This window comes from Neovison vison, chromosome 14 (genome assembly GCF_020171115.1).
Source record: "Neovison vison isolate M4711 chromosome 14, ASM_NN_V1, whole genome shotgun sequence".
Taxonomy (NCBI): domain Eukaryota; kingdom Metazoa; phylum Chordata; class Mammalia; order Carnivora; family Mustelidae; genus Neogale; species Neogale vison.
In genome coordinates this window covers 9,170,000-9,184,515 of record NC_058104.1, presented here as the reverse complement: position 1 = coordinate 9,184,515, position 14,516 = coordinate 9,170,000, and the positions used below count along the sequence as shown (strand labels likewise).

Genomic DNA, 14,516 nt, shown 5'->3' with positions numbered 1-14,516 from the left:
GTCTTCCCTTCTTCCTTTCCCTCCTTTGCCCTGTGATTTCGTTCAGGCTTGAGTATGGCAGAACCTTGCTCAGGAGCCCGAGAATGGACAACTCTCCAGGACTACGGTGCATATTTACAAAAGTAAAGGAGCAGGGATCCCATCAGTCATCCCGCGGCGTCCTGGTCCAGATGGACAAAGTTTCCATCTCTTTCGTACGCGTGCTCTCTACCTGGCTATCCCTTGGGGTCAGTCTCAAAGTCCTTGACTATCCTCTCCCAAATCTTAAAGTTGTGGTGTCTGCCCCTTTAAAGCAGCAGCCCCCGGTCAGGTTATTGTCTAGCCTTGTAGCCAATCGGCGGCGCCATTGGGGGCGGGGGATCCGGCCTTCTGATTGGCCACCGCGCGCCCCGCCCCGCCCGGGATCCCGGGAGCTGTCCGGCCGCCTCGGTGCTGATCCCGCCGCCGCCCACGGGCCGTGAGCAACGCTGAGAGGGCATTATGAGCGGGGGCGTCTACGGCGGAGGTGAGCTAACTTCGGGCTTCAGGCTCCCCAGCCTGTCGCGGCCTCACCGGCAGCCCTGCACCCCGAACCCGCGCGACCTAAGCTCTGGGCACCCCAGGGCCTGTCACCCGGCGCTCGAACGGGTTTGGGTCCTGCGCCACTCTTACCTTGGTTCTCCCGGGTCGGTAGCTCGCGCGCACTGGGCTCACGCTCCACCATCCAACTCACCTCCTCCCGCACCCCGCCTCCGGCCCCTTCTTTCCCGGCAAAGAGAGTGACCTGAATAAGGCCACCGGGCAAGAAGGGACTCTGTAGGCTTGAGCCCACTCCCAGGACCCCAGACTCCAGGCCGAGCTCCCACCTGCCCTGGCAAGCCCTGACCTCCTGACCTTAGAGCTATCCAGGGCCAGGGGGCGGGGGGGGGTGGATAGCGGGGAGAGTTTGGAATAAGTCCCCTCATACACCTGTCTCCCTGCACAGATGAGGTGGGGGCGCTGGTCTTTGACATTGGCTCCTTCTCAGTCCGCGCTGGGTACGCTGGGGAGGACTGCCCCAAGGTGAGCTTTTCAGCCCCATCCCCGAGTCCCAGGGGCTCCAGACTCCGTTCCATGCTTCCTAGTGACCCAGGGTTCTCACAACCCAGAGAGAAGCTCTGGAGACCAGGAATGTGGGAATAAACCCATGGGTGGGCTGTGGACCTTGCTATGGGCCTGGACAGGGGCAGGAGGTTGATCCCTCTTCCTGCTCATGTTCCCTCCAGGCTGACTTCCCCACCACGGTGGGGCTGCTGGCCGCGGAGGAGGGGGGCGGGCTGGAGTTGGAGGGGGAGAAAGAGAAGAAAGGGAAGATCTTCCACATCGACACCAACGCCCTGCATGTGCCTCGGGATGGAGCGGAGGTCATGTCGCCCCTCAAGAATGGCATGAGTAAGGAGCCCCCACCCACCGTCTCCCGCCACAGACCCGGAGCCCACACACCACAACCCGGGACACATCACCCCACACCCATGGAGTCTACCTTGCAGCTGCCCACAGCTGCCTGGTTCCCAGCCCAGGGGCCCGACAGATACCTAGGAAGGGGGGATTTCTGCTGGAACTGATCTCACTTCCCCTCCCCTGGACTTGGCCTCCCTCCTTGCTTTGCTTCCTGTCCCTGGACCCTTGCTGGCCCACCCTCATCTCTCCATGCTGGTCTCCTGGCCCCAGTTGAGGACTGGGAATGCTTCCGTGCCATTCTGGATCATACCTACAGTAAACACGTCAAGTCTGAGCCCAACCTGCACCCAGTGCTCATGTCCGAGGCCCCGGTAAGTGCCTTACCCAAACCCCAGTCCTACCCCAGGGGCTCCCTGCCTCCTTTCTGCCTTTCTCTTCTCTTCCCCACCCTTAAAGCGTCTGCCATCCATCATCACTCCACTTAACTTTTCAGACTTTTCTTCCAGCTCCACCAACTTCAAGCACTTTTTTCCTCTCTGGTTTTAGTCTTTATCCCTCTCCCTCCTCCTGTTTTATCCATTCATATCTTTTACGTATTCCTGCTTATTTACTGCTGTTTCTCCCCTCCCCCCACCAAAGTCCTTTTTGGATCTTTTAACTTAAAAATTTTGCCAATGTTCTATATGTACATAATCAGTTTGCTTTATAAACTATGTTAAGGAAAGAACTACCACTCACATCCCCTTCTTTCCATTCCCCTTTTCCAGAGGCACCTGCTTTTCTTTTAGATAAGTTTTGTCATGTTCTTCCATATCTCTAAATATCACACTCAAAATGCTGCTTATGGATTTTACAGTTTTAGCATTGGTTTCCCATCACAGAAAATCGGTAGAATGTTGGGACGCTTGATTTTGGCTCAGGGCATGATCTCAAGGTCCTGAGATAGAGCCCCACCTGGGGCTTCATGCTGAGCTGGATCCTGCTTGGGATATTCATTCTCTCTCTCTCTCTCTCTCTCTGTGCCTATGCCCCTCCCCTGCCTTAGGCATGTGCACACTCTCTAAGAAAGGAAGGAAGGAAGGAAGGAAGGAAGGAAACGTTGAGCTCTCTTTCCTCCTTCAGCTCACACCACACACTTCCCTCATTCCCCACCTTTAAATATTGTTTTATTTTAAATTTTTTAAAAAATCATTTTCTGGGGCACCTGGGTGGCTCAGTTAAGTGGATGCCTTTGGCTCAGGTCATGATTCCAGGGTCCTGGGATCGAGCCCCACATCAGGCTCCCTGCTTAGCAGAGAGCCTGCTTCTCTCTCTCCCTCTGCCTGCTGCTCTGTTTACTTGTGCTCTCTCTCTTTCTCTCTGTCAAATAAATAAATAAAATCTTTTTAAAAAGGTATAAAAAAATTATTTTCTGTATTTATACAGTGATGGTTATGTATGCTGATCAGGTCTGGGATGGGCAATAAGCTACTGCCACTTCTCTTTCCTGCACAGCTCTTTTTCCTAGAACTGAATATTATACTGGTTTTTATTTTGCTTAGCCTTCTATTTATTTAATAATATGACCCTAAATTATTCATCTGCTTATTACTTATCTGTTTATATCTATATCCTTTCTAAAAACATTAACTCCATTAGTTACTCTTTTTTTTTTTCCAAAGAATTTATTTATTTGGGGCACATGGGTGGCTCAGTGGGTTAAGCCTCTGCCTTCAGCTCAGGTTGTGATCTCAGGGTCCTGGGATTGAGCCCCACATCAGGCTCTCTGCTCAGCAGGGAGCCTGCTTCCCCCTCTCTCTCTGCCTGCCTCTCTGCCTACTTGTGATCTCTCTCTTTCTGTCAAATAAATAAATAACATCTTTTTAAAAAATGGAGGCACCCCTCCATTAGATATTCTATCAATTTCATCTTCTTGAAGAAGTCTCTCCAAAAACCCACTGATTTGCTTCACCTTGGCCTTGTTTCCTTCTACACAAAGGACATAGCTCTCATCCTGACATCTCTCTTCACCTTCTTCTTAAAGCATCCCTTTACCTCTTTCCTATGCTAGAGGTCCTATTTCTTATATCTCATTACTCCTTTTCTTGATGTACTCCCTTGTTTTCCTGGAGCACATCCTCTAGTAACTGCCTTAGAAAGGTCATGAGAAGTAAAATTTTTAAGACCTTGCATGTAGGACCTTGATTGATAGCTTAGCTAGGTATAACATTCCAGATTGGAAATAATTTTTCTTTAAAATCTTGAAGGTGCTTCTAGCACCTATTGTTGTCATCAAGAAGGCAGAGCCCTGGTGATTCACAGATTAATACCCCTGGGGATAAAAATACATTATTTGTTTATAAAAAAATTTTAAAAATTTACAAACAAAACAAAACAAAAACAAAAACAAAACAAAACACACACACAAAAAAGGCAGAACTATCTAATTCCTGAACTTTTGGTGTAATGTTTTTCTTTGTGAAAGTTTGTAGAATTTTCACTTTGTCTTTAGTGTTGTGTAATTTCTCCATATTGTATTGTTTAATTTTCATCCATTGCTCTAAAAACTCAGTATGTCCCTTCAATCTGAAAACCTATGTCTTTCAATTCTGTGAAAAAATAAGTCAGTAATTATTTAATTAAGTAGTTTTAATTATTTATTTGATGATATATTTCCTTTTAAAAAAATATTTTATTTATTTATTTATTAGACAAAGAGAGACAGCGAGAGCAGAAACAGAAGAGGGAGAAGCAGACTTCCCACTGAGCAGGGAGCTCAATGTGGGGGTTGATCCCAGGAACCTGGGATCATGACCCCAGCCAAAGGCAGACACTTAACAACTGAGCCACCCAGGCACCCCTTGGTGATATATGTCTCTCAATATTCTCTGTTCTGTCTTTTGGAAAATATCGTTTGGATTTTGCACCTCCTGAACTGGTCCTCTCATTTCCTTGTCTTTTTTCTTGTGTTTTCCTTCCTTTTCTCTTTTCCTGTAATTACCAAGATATTCCCTCAACTTTATTTTCAGCCCTTCTATTGATTTCTTCATCTCTCCTCCTGTATTTTCAATTTCCAAGAACTCTTTTTGTTCCATGAATATTACTTTTTAGGACTTTCTGTCCTTCCTTCGTGGGTGCAGTGTCATGTGTTTTCTCAGAATAATATTAGTTTTGTTTCTGTTTTGGGAAGTTTCATTTCCCTGCATGATCTCTGTTCTTCCAAATTGCTTTTCCCCCCTGCCCTTTTTGGGAGGTCTCTATCTCATTTGTGAGACTTTTCTCAGATTTCTGAGAAATCTTTGGTTGTGTGCTTATGTTTGCAAGTGGTGGACTGAAACACTGGTTGGAGGCTCTGTGGGTTGGGGCACTCGTTGACTGTCATGATAAAGGATGTTGCTATAGGATGGCTTGCCTGGGATGATTGTTAAGCAGCCTCTGATAATTGGCGTCTTTAGATCTCTGATGTAACTCATGGGGAAGACTTGTACCCTACAGACAGGACTGGCCATCCCCTTTCTGGGAGCCAAGTGAGGGAATAGGGCTGAGATTATCACCATTTAATATGCATGGAATCACTTACTTCTCCTGTTTTGAGTATAATGTCTTCACTCCTGACTGTGTCAAGTGTCTCACCAGGACAGGGACCCTCAGTTTTACTCTAGGGAATAAATCTCCAGTCTTCTGCAGAGGTTGGGGTGGGTACTATCCCAGTGACATGGAACTGGGGAGAGAGTTTGGGGAGCTGTCACTTGAATGGCTTTAAACAATCTTATTTTAGCTTGCCCTTGACCGTAACTGCCACAGGTACCCGAAACTACCAATTCCTGAACGCTCTGAGGATTCTACAGTTTGACACAGGTTGTTCCTGGCTTTTTCCACTACCAACTTAGGAGTCCATGTTCTTGAATCTGTTAAGTCAGTTACCACTTAAATATCTGATTTCCAACCTTCAAAACTGTGTTGCTGTTTTTTCCTTCCTTATTATTCTCAAACCTTTGAGGGTGTCTCTCTATCTCTTCTTCTATCTCTTTTTTGAGGTAAAATTCACACAACAGAAAATTAACTTTTTTAATGTTAACAATTCAATGGCATGTAATACATTCACAATGTTGTGTAGCCATCATCTTTTTTTTTTTTAAGATTTTATTTATTTGTCAGAGAGAGAGGGAGAGAGAGCGAGCACAGGCAGACAGAATGGCAGGCAGAGGCAGAGGGAGGAGCAGGCTCCCTGCCAAGCAAGGAGCCCGATGTGGGACTCAATCCCAGGACGCCGGGATCATGACCTGAGCCGAAGGCAGCTGCTTAACCAACTGAGCCACCCAGGCGTCCCTGTAGCCATCATCTTTATCTAGTTCCCCAACATTTTCACCACCCCAAAAGAAAGTACATTTTCTTTTCTTTTTTTTAAGATTTTATTTATTTATTTGAAAGAGAGAGAGATCACAAGTAGGCAGAGAGGCAGGCAGAGAGAGGGGAAGGGAATCAGGCTCCCTGCTGAGCAGAGAGCCTGATGTGGGGCTCGATCCCAGGACCCTGAGACCATGACCTGAGCCGAAGGCAGAGGCTTAACCCACTGAGCCACCCAGGTGCCCCAGAAAGTACATTTTCATTATCCAGTTTCTCTCTACTCTCCCTCCTCTTGGAAGCCATCAGTCTGGTTTGTGTCTCAATGACTGTGTCTATTCTGGATCTTTCTTATAAATGGAATCATACAACATGTGACTTCTCATGTCTGTAATCTTTCACTTAGCATAATATTTTCAAGGTTCATCCATGCTGTAGCATTTATTTGGCATTTTATTCTGTTTCATGGCTGAGTAGCATTCCACTGTATGGCTGTACCACAATTTGTTTTTCCAATTTATCCACTCATGGATTTTTGGGTTGTTTCCATCTGTGGCTATTGTGGATAGTGCTGTTTTGAATAGTTGTGTATGTGGATTTATTTCAGTACCTGTTTTCAATTATTTTGGATATATAACTAGGAGTGGAATTGCTGGGTCATATGGTAATTCTGTGTTTAACTTTTTGAGAAACTGATTGTTTTCCATAGTGGCTGAGCAATTTCATCTTCCCACCGCAATGTACAAGGGTTTCAGTGTTTCTATGTCCTTCTTTCTTCCTTAATTATTATCAACACTCTAGTGGGTATGAAGTGGTATCTCATTGTGCTTTCAAATTTCATATCCCTAATGGCTAACAATGTTGAGCATCTTCTCATGTGCTGGTTGGCTTTTGTGGCTTTGTGTCCTTTTTTTTTTTTTTTTTTAAGATTTCCTAATTTATTTTAGAGAGAGAGAGAGCACAAGCAGGAAGGGTAGAGGGAGAGGGAGAGAGAACCTCAAGCAGACTGTGCACTGAGTACAGAGCCCAATGAGGGGCTTGATCTCACAACCATGAGATCATGACCTGAGCTGAAACCAAGAGTCAGACACTTAACCAACTGCACAACCCTGGCACCCCGCCCCCCTGTTTTGAAAAGTAACCTCTATGCCCAATGTAGGGCTCGAACTCATGACTCCAAGATCAAGAGTTGCATACTCTACCAACTAAGCCAGCCAGGTGCCATGGGTTTATATCTTTTTAAATTGTGCCCCCTTTTTATTTTATTTTATTTTTTTAGAGATTTTATTTATTTATTTGGCAGACAGAGATCACAAGTAGGCAGAGAGGCAGGCAGAGAGGGAGGAGGAAGCAGGTTCCCTGCCGAGCAGAGAGCCCAATGCGGGGCTCGATCCCAGGACCCTGGAATCATGACCTGAGCTGAAGGCCGAGGCTTTAACCCACTGAGCCACCCAGGCACCACTGAGCCCCCTTTTTAAATTTTTATTTATTTATTTGAGAGAGAGACAAAGAGAAAACACGAGTAGGGGGAAAGGCAGAGCTGGAGAGGCAGACTTCCTGCCGAGCAGGGAACCTGATGCAGGGCTCGAAACCAGTACTCTGAGATCATGACCTGAGCTGAAGGCAGATGCTTAACTGACTGAGCCACACAGATGCCCCTAAATTACCCCTTTTTCTGGGATCTTGGAAGAGGATAACATGGGATGTTTTAAGTCAACCCACAATTCCTACCAGAAATCCTCTTCTCTGCTTTCTTGCCTCTGAGATGCTTAAAGTGAGGAAGAGAGGGATAAACTGGAGGCTCAAAGGAGTCAAAGTACATATTGTACAATAAAGTGGCCCGTGGCCCTCTTGATAGTGGCCAGAAGTCAAGAGACTATGACTCTACCAAGCTCTACCAAGGGCTTTGTGTGTGAACTTGGTCGAGTCACTCTCCCTGAGTTTTGATTTCTTCAGCTGGGTTTGGATTGTAACCTTTGAAATTCTTCATAGTTCTCACACTCTAAAGGTCTGTGTGGATCAAGAGACTTGATCTCTGTCTTCAGTCCAAGTTCGTGTGTGTGTGTGTGTGTGTGTGTGAGAATGCGCGCATGCGTGTGCGTGCGTGTCTGTGCCTCTCCCTTTTTGAAGCCTCCCCTCCTGCACTTTCTCCCCAGTGGAACACACGGGCCAAGCGGGAGAAGCTGACAGAGCTGATGTTCGAGCAGTACAACATTCCTGCCTTCTTCTTATGCAAGACGGCTGTGCTCACCGCGTATCCTCTGGCATGGGCTGCTCTGGCTGGGTGGAGGGCCAGGGTGGGGATTGCGGTGTGTAGAGCAGGAGGCTGGACCTGATTCTGTGGAGATAGTGTCCTGGAGGGGCAGACACCCACCTTGTACCCCATTAGTGCAGAAGGACTCCTGTGGGCTAAATGCCTTTGACCCTGGGGTGGCCAGATCAGCAGCTCTTTCCTATTCCTTGAATCAGGCTGAACCAGGGTGGGGAGTGGGGGTGGGGGAGAGTGGGACCACATTGACAGCAGGGGCTGGGACTGGAGAAAACAGGGAGAAATATCTAACATTGAGGAGTTTCCTCCACAAACAGCCAATCAGCATTCATTTTTTAAAGTCTCTGCCTTGCACTGACCCCTGCCTGTGCTAGGCACTGGGGCAATAGGGCCCCTCATCTCAAGGTGCCCACAGAGCACTGAACAAAGACTAAAGAGAAACTGGGAGGGCAGAGGAAGGAGAAAGAGGAAGAAGTTGTGATTCAGACAGGGAAGAAGAGACAGGGGTCTCAGGAACCGTTCTCCAGGGGTGGGTCATAAGCCAGAATGAGAGATTTGCAGACTGTGGATCGGCTGGACCAGGAAAGCAGAGAGTGACCAGGCCAGACCTGAGCCCCAGTCCCTCACTTGCTGCTGCTATCTCTTTGACCTACCCATCCCACACCAGCTTTGCAAACGGACGTTCCACGGGCCTGGTGCTGGACAGTGGGGCCACCCACACCACAGCCATTCCAGTACATGATGGCTACGTCCTGCAACAAGGTGGGGGCCTCGACAGGGGTCGGGGATGCTTTAGTTGGCGGGGGGAGGGGATCCAGCCCCTAACACCCCCTCCCTTTCCAGGCATCGTCAAGTCACCCCTGGCAGGGGACTTCATCTCCATGCAGTGCCGGGAGCTCTTCCAGGAAATGGCCATCGACATCATCCCACCTTACATGATTGCAGCAAAGGTGGGGTCTCCGGGGAGTCTTGGGCACTCACCCTGTGACTGTTGACCCACTGACCCGCTAGATATCAGAGCAGGGAGCAGCAGGGTCCCCAGAGGACCCTGGGTCCAGTTCCTTAATTTACAACCAAGGCATTAGAGATCGGACAGGCTGGAGGTTGTGGCCAAGGCCATACAGCCAGCTGGTAGCAGGATGTATGAGGGCAAGCGGGATAGACCCAGGTTCAAGGTATGCCTTTGCCATGTAAGCGCTGTGCCACCCAGAGCAGGAGATCAAAGCTCCCCGCCCCTTGGTGTCTTCGCCTGCAAAGTGGCATTAACAGCATACGGGGCTGCTGGGAGTGCTGAGACACTGCCCGCGGGGGGTCCACCCTGGACCCCCCCATGGAACATGGCTCAGGAAAAGCCTGCTTCTTTAAGGTTCTGGTCTCCTGCTCTTTTCCCCGTGCCCTCAGCTTTCTCTGGCTGGGGGCTTTCAGATCAGCTGTCCCTGCTGCATGAGTGACGGACATGGGGACAGGCTCTCCCTGTTCTCTCTCCTTTGACAAGGGAAGGCAGAGAGACCCCTTTTGTAGGCAACAGAGCAAAGAACCCAGTGCCTGTTAGCGGCAGCAGCACGGGGGTGGTCGGGGTGGGGTGGACAGGGGTGGACAGGAGGAAGGGTGCTCAGAGGCTTTGCGCCCCCGCAGGAACCCGTACGGGAGGGCGCCCCTCCGAACTGGAAGAAGAAGGAGAAGCTACCCCAGGTTTCCAAGTCCTGGCATAACTACATGTGCAACGTGAGGAGCGAGTCCCCCGAAACAGCCCCAGGCCCTCCCCAGCAACTAGTCCCCTGCCATGAGTAGAGGGGAAGGGACAGGGAGGCCTGGCAGGTGGGCGGCTCGGGGATGCTGCGGAGGGAGCCCGGGCCCTGACCAGCTCCCTGGGTCCTCAGGAGGTGATTCAGGACTTCCAGGCCTCTGTGCTGCAGGTCTCGGACTCTCCCTATGATGAGCAGTAAGTGGCACCCCCGGCCCGGGGTGGGCAAGAGGGCAGGTCTGGGACTCTGGGGGTGCCCCTGGTCCTCTGTGAGCACCCCCAGGCAGAGTCTCTCTGTTTCCTGGGCAGGGTGGCTGCACAGATGCCCACAGTGCACTACGAGATGCCCAACGGCTACAACACAGACTACGGTGCCGAGAGGCTCCGCATTCCAGAGGGCCTGTTTGATCCCTCCAATGTCAAGGTTGGCCCCCCCACCGCCCCGGGGGAGGTATTGGTTCGGGGCTGGTTGGATTCCTCAGAGGCCTGCGTTTTGCGGGGGGTGGGGGGGTGCTGGGAAGGATCCTGGGGTCTGGGGAGAGAGGGTAGAGGGCCCCAAACCCCAGGTCACCTTTCTCGGCAGGGCCTGTCGGGGAACACCATGCTGGGTGTGGGCCACGTGGTGACCACCAGCATCGGCATGTGTGACATCGACATCCGCCCGGTGAGGCCTGAGACTATGTCTGGGCAGAGGGGCCCGCGGGGGGGGGGTGCTACCGGGAGACTGGGGGGGGGCTGCGGGGAGACTGGCAGGGGCTGGGCCCTGAAGGCGCGCTCCTCCCTGCTCCCAGGGCCTGTACGGCAGTGTCATTGTCACTGGTGGGAACACGCTGCTCCAGGGCTTCACGGACAGGCTCAATCGAGAGCTTTCCCAGAAGACCCCGCCGGTAGGGGCCCACCCCGACCAGGGTCCGGGCTTAGCTCTTCAGGACCCCGCCCTTCCTCCTTCCCACTGGTAGCAAGGCTTCTAGGCCACCAGAGCCGACCCCTCCCCGCCTGTGGCTTCCCAGACTTCCCCACTTCCAGCCCTGTCCCTTCCCGGAACGCAGGTGTCTGCTTCCCCCAGCCCCTCTTTCCCCCCAGAGCATGCGGCTGAAACTCATCGCCAGCAACAGCACCATGGAGCGCAAGTTCAGCCCCTGGATCGGGGGCTCCATTTTGGCCTCACTGGTGAGAGGGAAGGGGCCCTGGCTGTGGGAAAGGGGCAGACCCACACAGCTCCATCCCCTTGCCTTGTTATTCATTCATTCAACAAATTTTTATTTATTTAAAGATTTTGTTTATTTGACAGACAGAGATCACAAGTAGGCAGAGAGGCAGGCAGAGAGAGAGAGGGGGAAGCAGGCTCCCTGCTGAGCAGAGAGCCCGATGTGGGGCTCGATCCCAGGACCCTGAAAGCAGAGGCTTTAACCCACTGAGCCACCCAGGCGCCCCTTACTCTTATTTTTGAGAAAGAGTAGTTAGTGCTCCCAGAAGGGTGACTCTGCCATCAGGACAAATCAGGGAGGGCAGGAAGCTGGAGAGACTGGTGGGGGTTGAGACTGTGGCTGAGGCTCCCACTGTGCTAAGCAGAGGGGAGACACTGCAGATTGGGGGCGAGGAAGAAGTGTGACAGTCCCAGTCGTGTTTGGGAAGACTACGTCAGGCATGAGTCTCTGGAGATCAGGGTGTGAGCTGGACACGGTGGGGGGGACCTTGCGAGGAGGCTCCTTCCATTGGTCCGGAGTCACAGAGTGAGTAGCAGTGAGGACAGGGAGCTGGGTAAGAGGCAGATAGAAGGGGAGACAGGCAGGCTGGTTCTGGGGCAGTAGGTGGGGAGTTCTGTCTGCGCCTGCTGTTGGGCACAGGCAAGACGCTGAGTGGGGAGCTGGAGTTGAAAACTGCATCTCACGGTGTCAGTCCCACCGAGGGGACATTGGGGCCTTGACATAGCGGAAAGGACAACGCCTAGAACGGCAGCCCCTAGGGAGACAGACAAGCATCAGAAATACAGGAAGCTGGGGCGGGTGCCTGGGTGGCTCAGTGGGTTAAGCCTCTGCCTTCTGCTCAGGTCATGGTCTCAGGGTCCTGGGATCGAGCCCCACATTGGGCTCTCTGCTCAGCAGAGATAATATATAAATAAATAATAAAATCTTTAAAAAAAAAAAAAAGAAAAAAAGAAATACAGGAAGCTGACAGTGCAAAGTCAGCTGGGGGCCGGGAACCTATCAGCCATACAGTTCCTGTGGCCCCACCTGCGTGCCCGACCCAGTCCCCCGCTCCAGGGGCAGGCCCTTAGACGAAGTGTGGGGGTGTTCCTTCAAGGGAGGACCTGATCTAGTTCAAGGGTCACGAAGGGCCTCCTAAGGAGCATTCAGGCTGAGATGGAAGACTAAGAACTCTCGAGGCAAAGAGAGAGACGGTGCCTGGGCTATGGAAAGAGGCAGGCAAGACCTAGGCGATGGGCAGACACGGTCGGACCGGAGGTCAATAAGCTCACTGGGGCAGCCGAGTGGAGAGCAGCTTGAACAGGGCTGCTGTGGTCTCCACTGTGACGGGGTCTTGACAGAGCAGTGCGTGTCAGGCTGTGGAACCTGAAGCCCATCACAAGTCCAACGGACGGGATGTGGGCAGCATTTGGATCCAAGAAGATAGAGGGAAGGAGCCCAGGAGGACACCCAGGGTGCTAGCTCCTGGCAGCTGTGTCCAACAGGAATGTAATGCGAGTCACACATCCAACTTTAAGTTTTCTAGTAGCCGTATTTTAAAAGAGCCCCAAGAATCAGGAGAAATTAAGTTTAAAGAATATACTTTATTTGGGACGCCTGCCTGGCTCAATTGTTAGAAATGCGACTCTTCTTCTAGGGCTTGTGAGTTCGAGCCCCATATTGGGTGTAGCATTGGTGGTTCAGTGGTAGAATTCTTGCCTCCCATATTGGGTGTAGAGATTACTTAAAAACGGAGTCAGCCAGATGTCCCTCCTTTAAAAAAAAAAAAATCTTTAAAAAATGCACCTTATTTATATCCAAAATGTTATCATTTCAATATGCGATCAACATAAAAATGAGATTTTAAAAAATATTTTATTTATTTATTTGACAGAGATCACAAGTTGGCAGAGAAGCAGGCAGAGAGAGGGGGGGAAGCAGGCTCCCCACTGAGCAGAGAGCCCAATGCGGGGCTTGATCCTAGGACCCTGGGATCATGACCTGAGCCGAAGGCAGAGGCTTTAACCCACTGAGCCACCCGGGCGCCCCTAAAAATGAGATGTTTTTACATTCCCTTTCCTGGACTTAGTCTTCAGTATCCGTTGTGTATTTTATAACTGTAGGGCAATCTCAATTCCGACTAGCCACCTTTCAGGTGCTCCGTGACCACTAATATTGGCCAGCGCTAGTGTAGGAGGTGAGAGAGACCACTGGAGCAGGTCTGGGTCAGGCCTGGGGGAGCTCAGTGTGGTGGACGTGCTGAGTTTGCGGTCCTGAAGGACTCAGAAGGAAGTGCCCAAAAGACAGCTGAGTATTTGGGTTCAGCAATGGGAGGTTGAGGGAGGGGTGGAGTTTTAGTGCCTGAGCAGAAGTCCTAGGAGTGGATGAGCAGGTTCAGGACTGTGAGCCCAGGAGAGAAAAAGGGACAGTACCGGGGACCCAGGCACCAGCTTTCAGGAAGAGATGAAGCAACCATCAAAGAAGGGACAGTCCGAGATGCCCAGCACAAGAGACCCTCAAGGAAGGTTCAACGTGGGGGGGTGGCATGTAGAATAAAGACAACTCCAGTGAGGGCAGAGGAAAGATTCTTCTTGGGAATGTGGGAGACTGGACAAGTTTGTAAGGCCTGATGGAGTGACCGGTACAGGAGGAACTGGGGGGCGGGGAGGCTGGTTGCCCTGCGGCTGTAAGCTCCACTACCCAGCTCTAGCCCAGCGCAGGGCCCAGGGCAGACAGACATGCAATAAATACTTGTTGAATGAATGAACGAACTTCATGACTGAACAACGTGAGCGGGGGTATTCACCCTCTGAATTTGAACGAGGGCTGGGAGGCTTGAGGAGGTCCCTGAGGGTGGAAAGGCCGGGGTCCGAGGGCAGGAGAAGGGTTTCCAAGGGGCTGGGCCTGCACGGGTGGAAAGTGGGAGGACGCGACCCCCCCCAACCCCCCCGCTTTCCTCCAGGGACGTCCTGATGGCCTCTGTCGTCCCCCCCTCCCCCCCTCCCAGGGCACTTTCCAGCAGATGTGGATCTCCAAGCAGGAATATGAGGAGGGAGGGAAGCAGTGCGTGGAGCGGAAGTGCCCCTGAGGGCGCCCCCTCAACACCCACACGGCCGCCAGCCGCCCGCCGCCCGCCGCCCGCCGAGGTGGGGTAGGGGACGCCAAAGGCTGGGAGAGGGTTTCCCGGCTCGGCCTCCGCCGGCGCAGATCAAAATCCCCACCCGCCCATGCCCTCGTCTCTACCCCTCCCTTCTCGTCCGCTTAGATTGTGATGTTTCTGGGTTGAAAGGAGTAAAAATGTTTTAAGAAAACAAAGTTTGGCCTCCTTGGGCCGGGGGTGGGGTGGCGGGAGTGGGGACAGGGTGGCTGGGGGGAGGCGAGGAGAGGGCTACACCTGCGTCCCTTGGTGATCCCGCGGTGGACGCCGGGGCAAAGTCTGCGGGCCGGGGCAGAGCCCCGGGAGCCACAGGAGCCCGGAAGCCTCAAGTTTCAAAGGGACCGCGACCCAGGGAGGACCACGCAGCGAGGATCCGGCAGAAGCCCGCGAGAATGGGTCCGAGCTAGGAGCGGGGTT

At 51.7% G+C, this 14,516-nt stretch overlaps 1 protein-coding gene across 2 annotated transcripts; it reads left to right on the top strand.

Moving 5' to 3' along the window:
• The first annotated feature begins 412 nt into the window (after positions 1-412).
• Positions 413-14,070, top strand: ACTL6B (actin like 6B). Of its 2 annotated transcripts, XM_044233397.1 has the most exons (14): positions 413-505; positions 965-1,041; positions 1,245-1,410; positions 1,690-1,790; positions 7,899-7,996; positions 8,679-8,773; positions 8,855-8,961; positions 9,647-9,736; positions 9,892-9,953; positions 10,065-10,179; positions 10,339-10,419; positions 10,547-10,642; positions 10,839-10,925; positions 13,950-14,070. In XM_044233397.1, exons 1-14 carry the CDS (start codon positions 481-483, stop codon positions 14,028-14,030), a joined length of 1,281 nt encoding a protein of 426 aa, XP_044089332.1. In that variant the 5' UTR covers positions 413-480; the 3' UTR covers positions 14,031-14,070. The 2 variants fall into 2 exon arrangements, with proteins under 2 accessions (XP_044089332.1, XP_044089333.1); XM_044233398.1 differs by lacking the exon at positions 965-1,041 and having other exon boundaries at positions 445-505.
• Positions 14,071-14,516: the final 446 nt, after the last annotated feature.

What these genes read in the sequence shown, in the direction of transcription:
- ACTL6B (XM_044233397.1), top strand. Translation starts at nt 481, where the DNA reads ATGAGCGGGGGCGTCTACGGCGGAG. An exon ending in CGGGGGCGTCTACGGCGGAG is followed by an intron (nt 506 to 964) that starts GTGAGCTAACTT and finishes CTCCCTGCACAG; the next exon opens with ATGAGGTGGGGGCGCTGGTC. An exon ending in GCTCCATTTTGGCCTCACTG is followed by an intron (nt 10,926 to 13,949) that starts GTGAGAGGGAAG and finishes CCCCCCTCCCAG; the next exon opens with GGCACTTTCCAGCAGATGTG.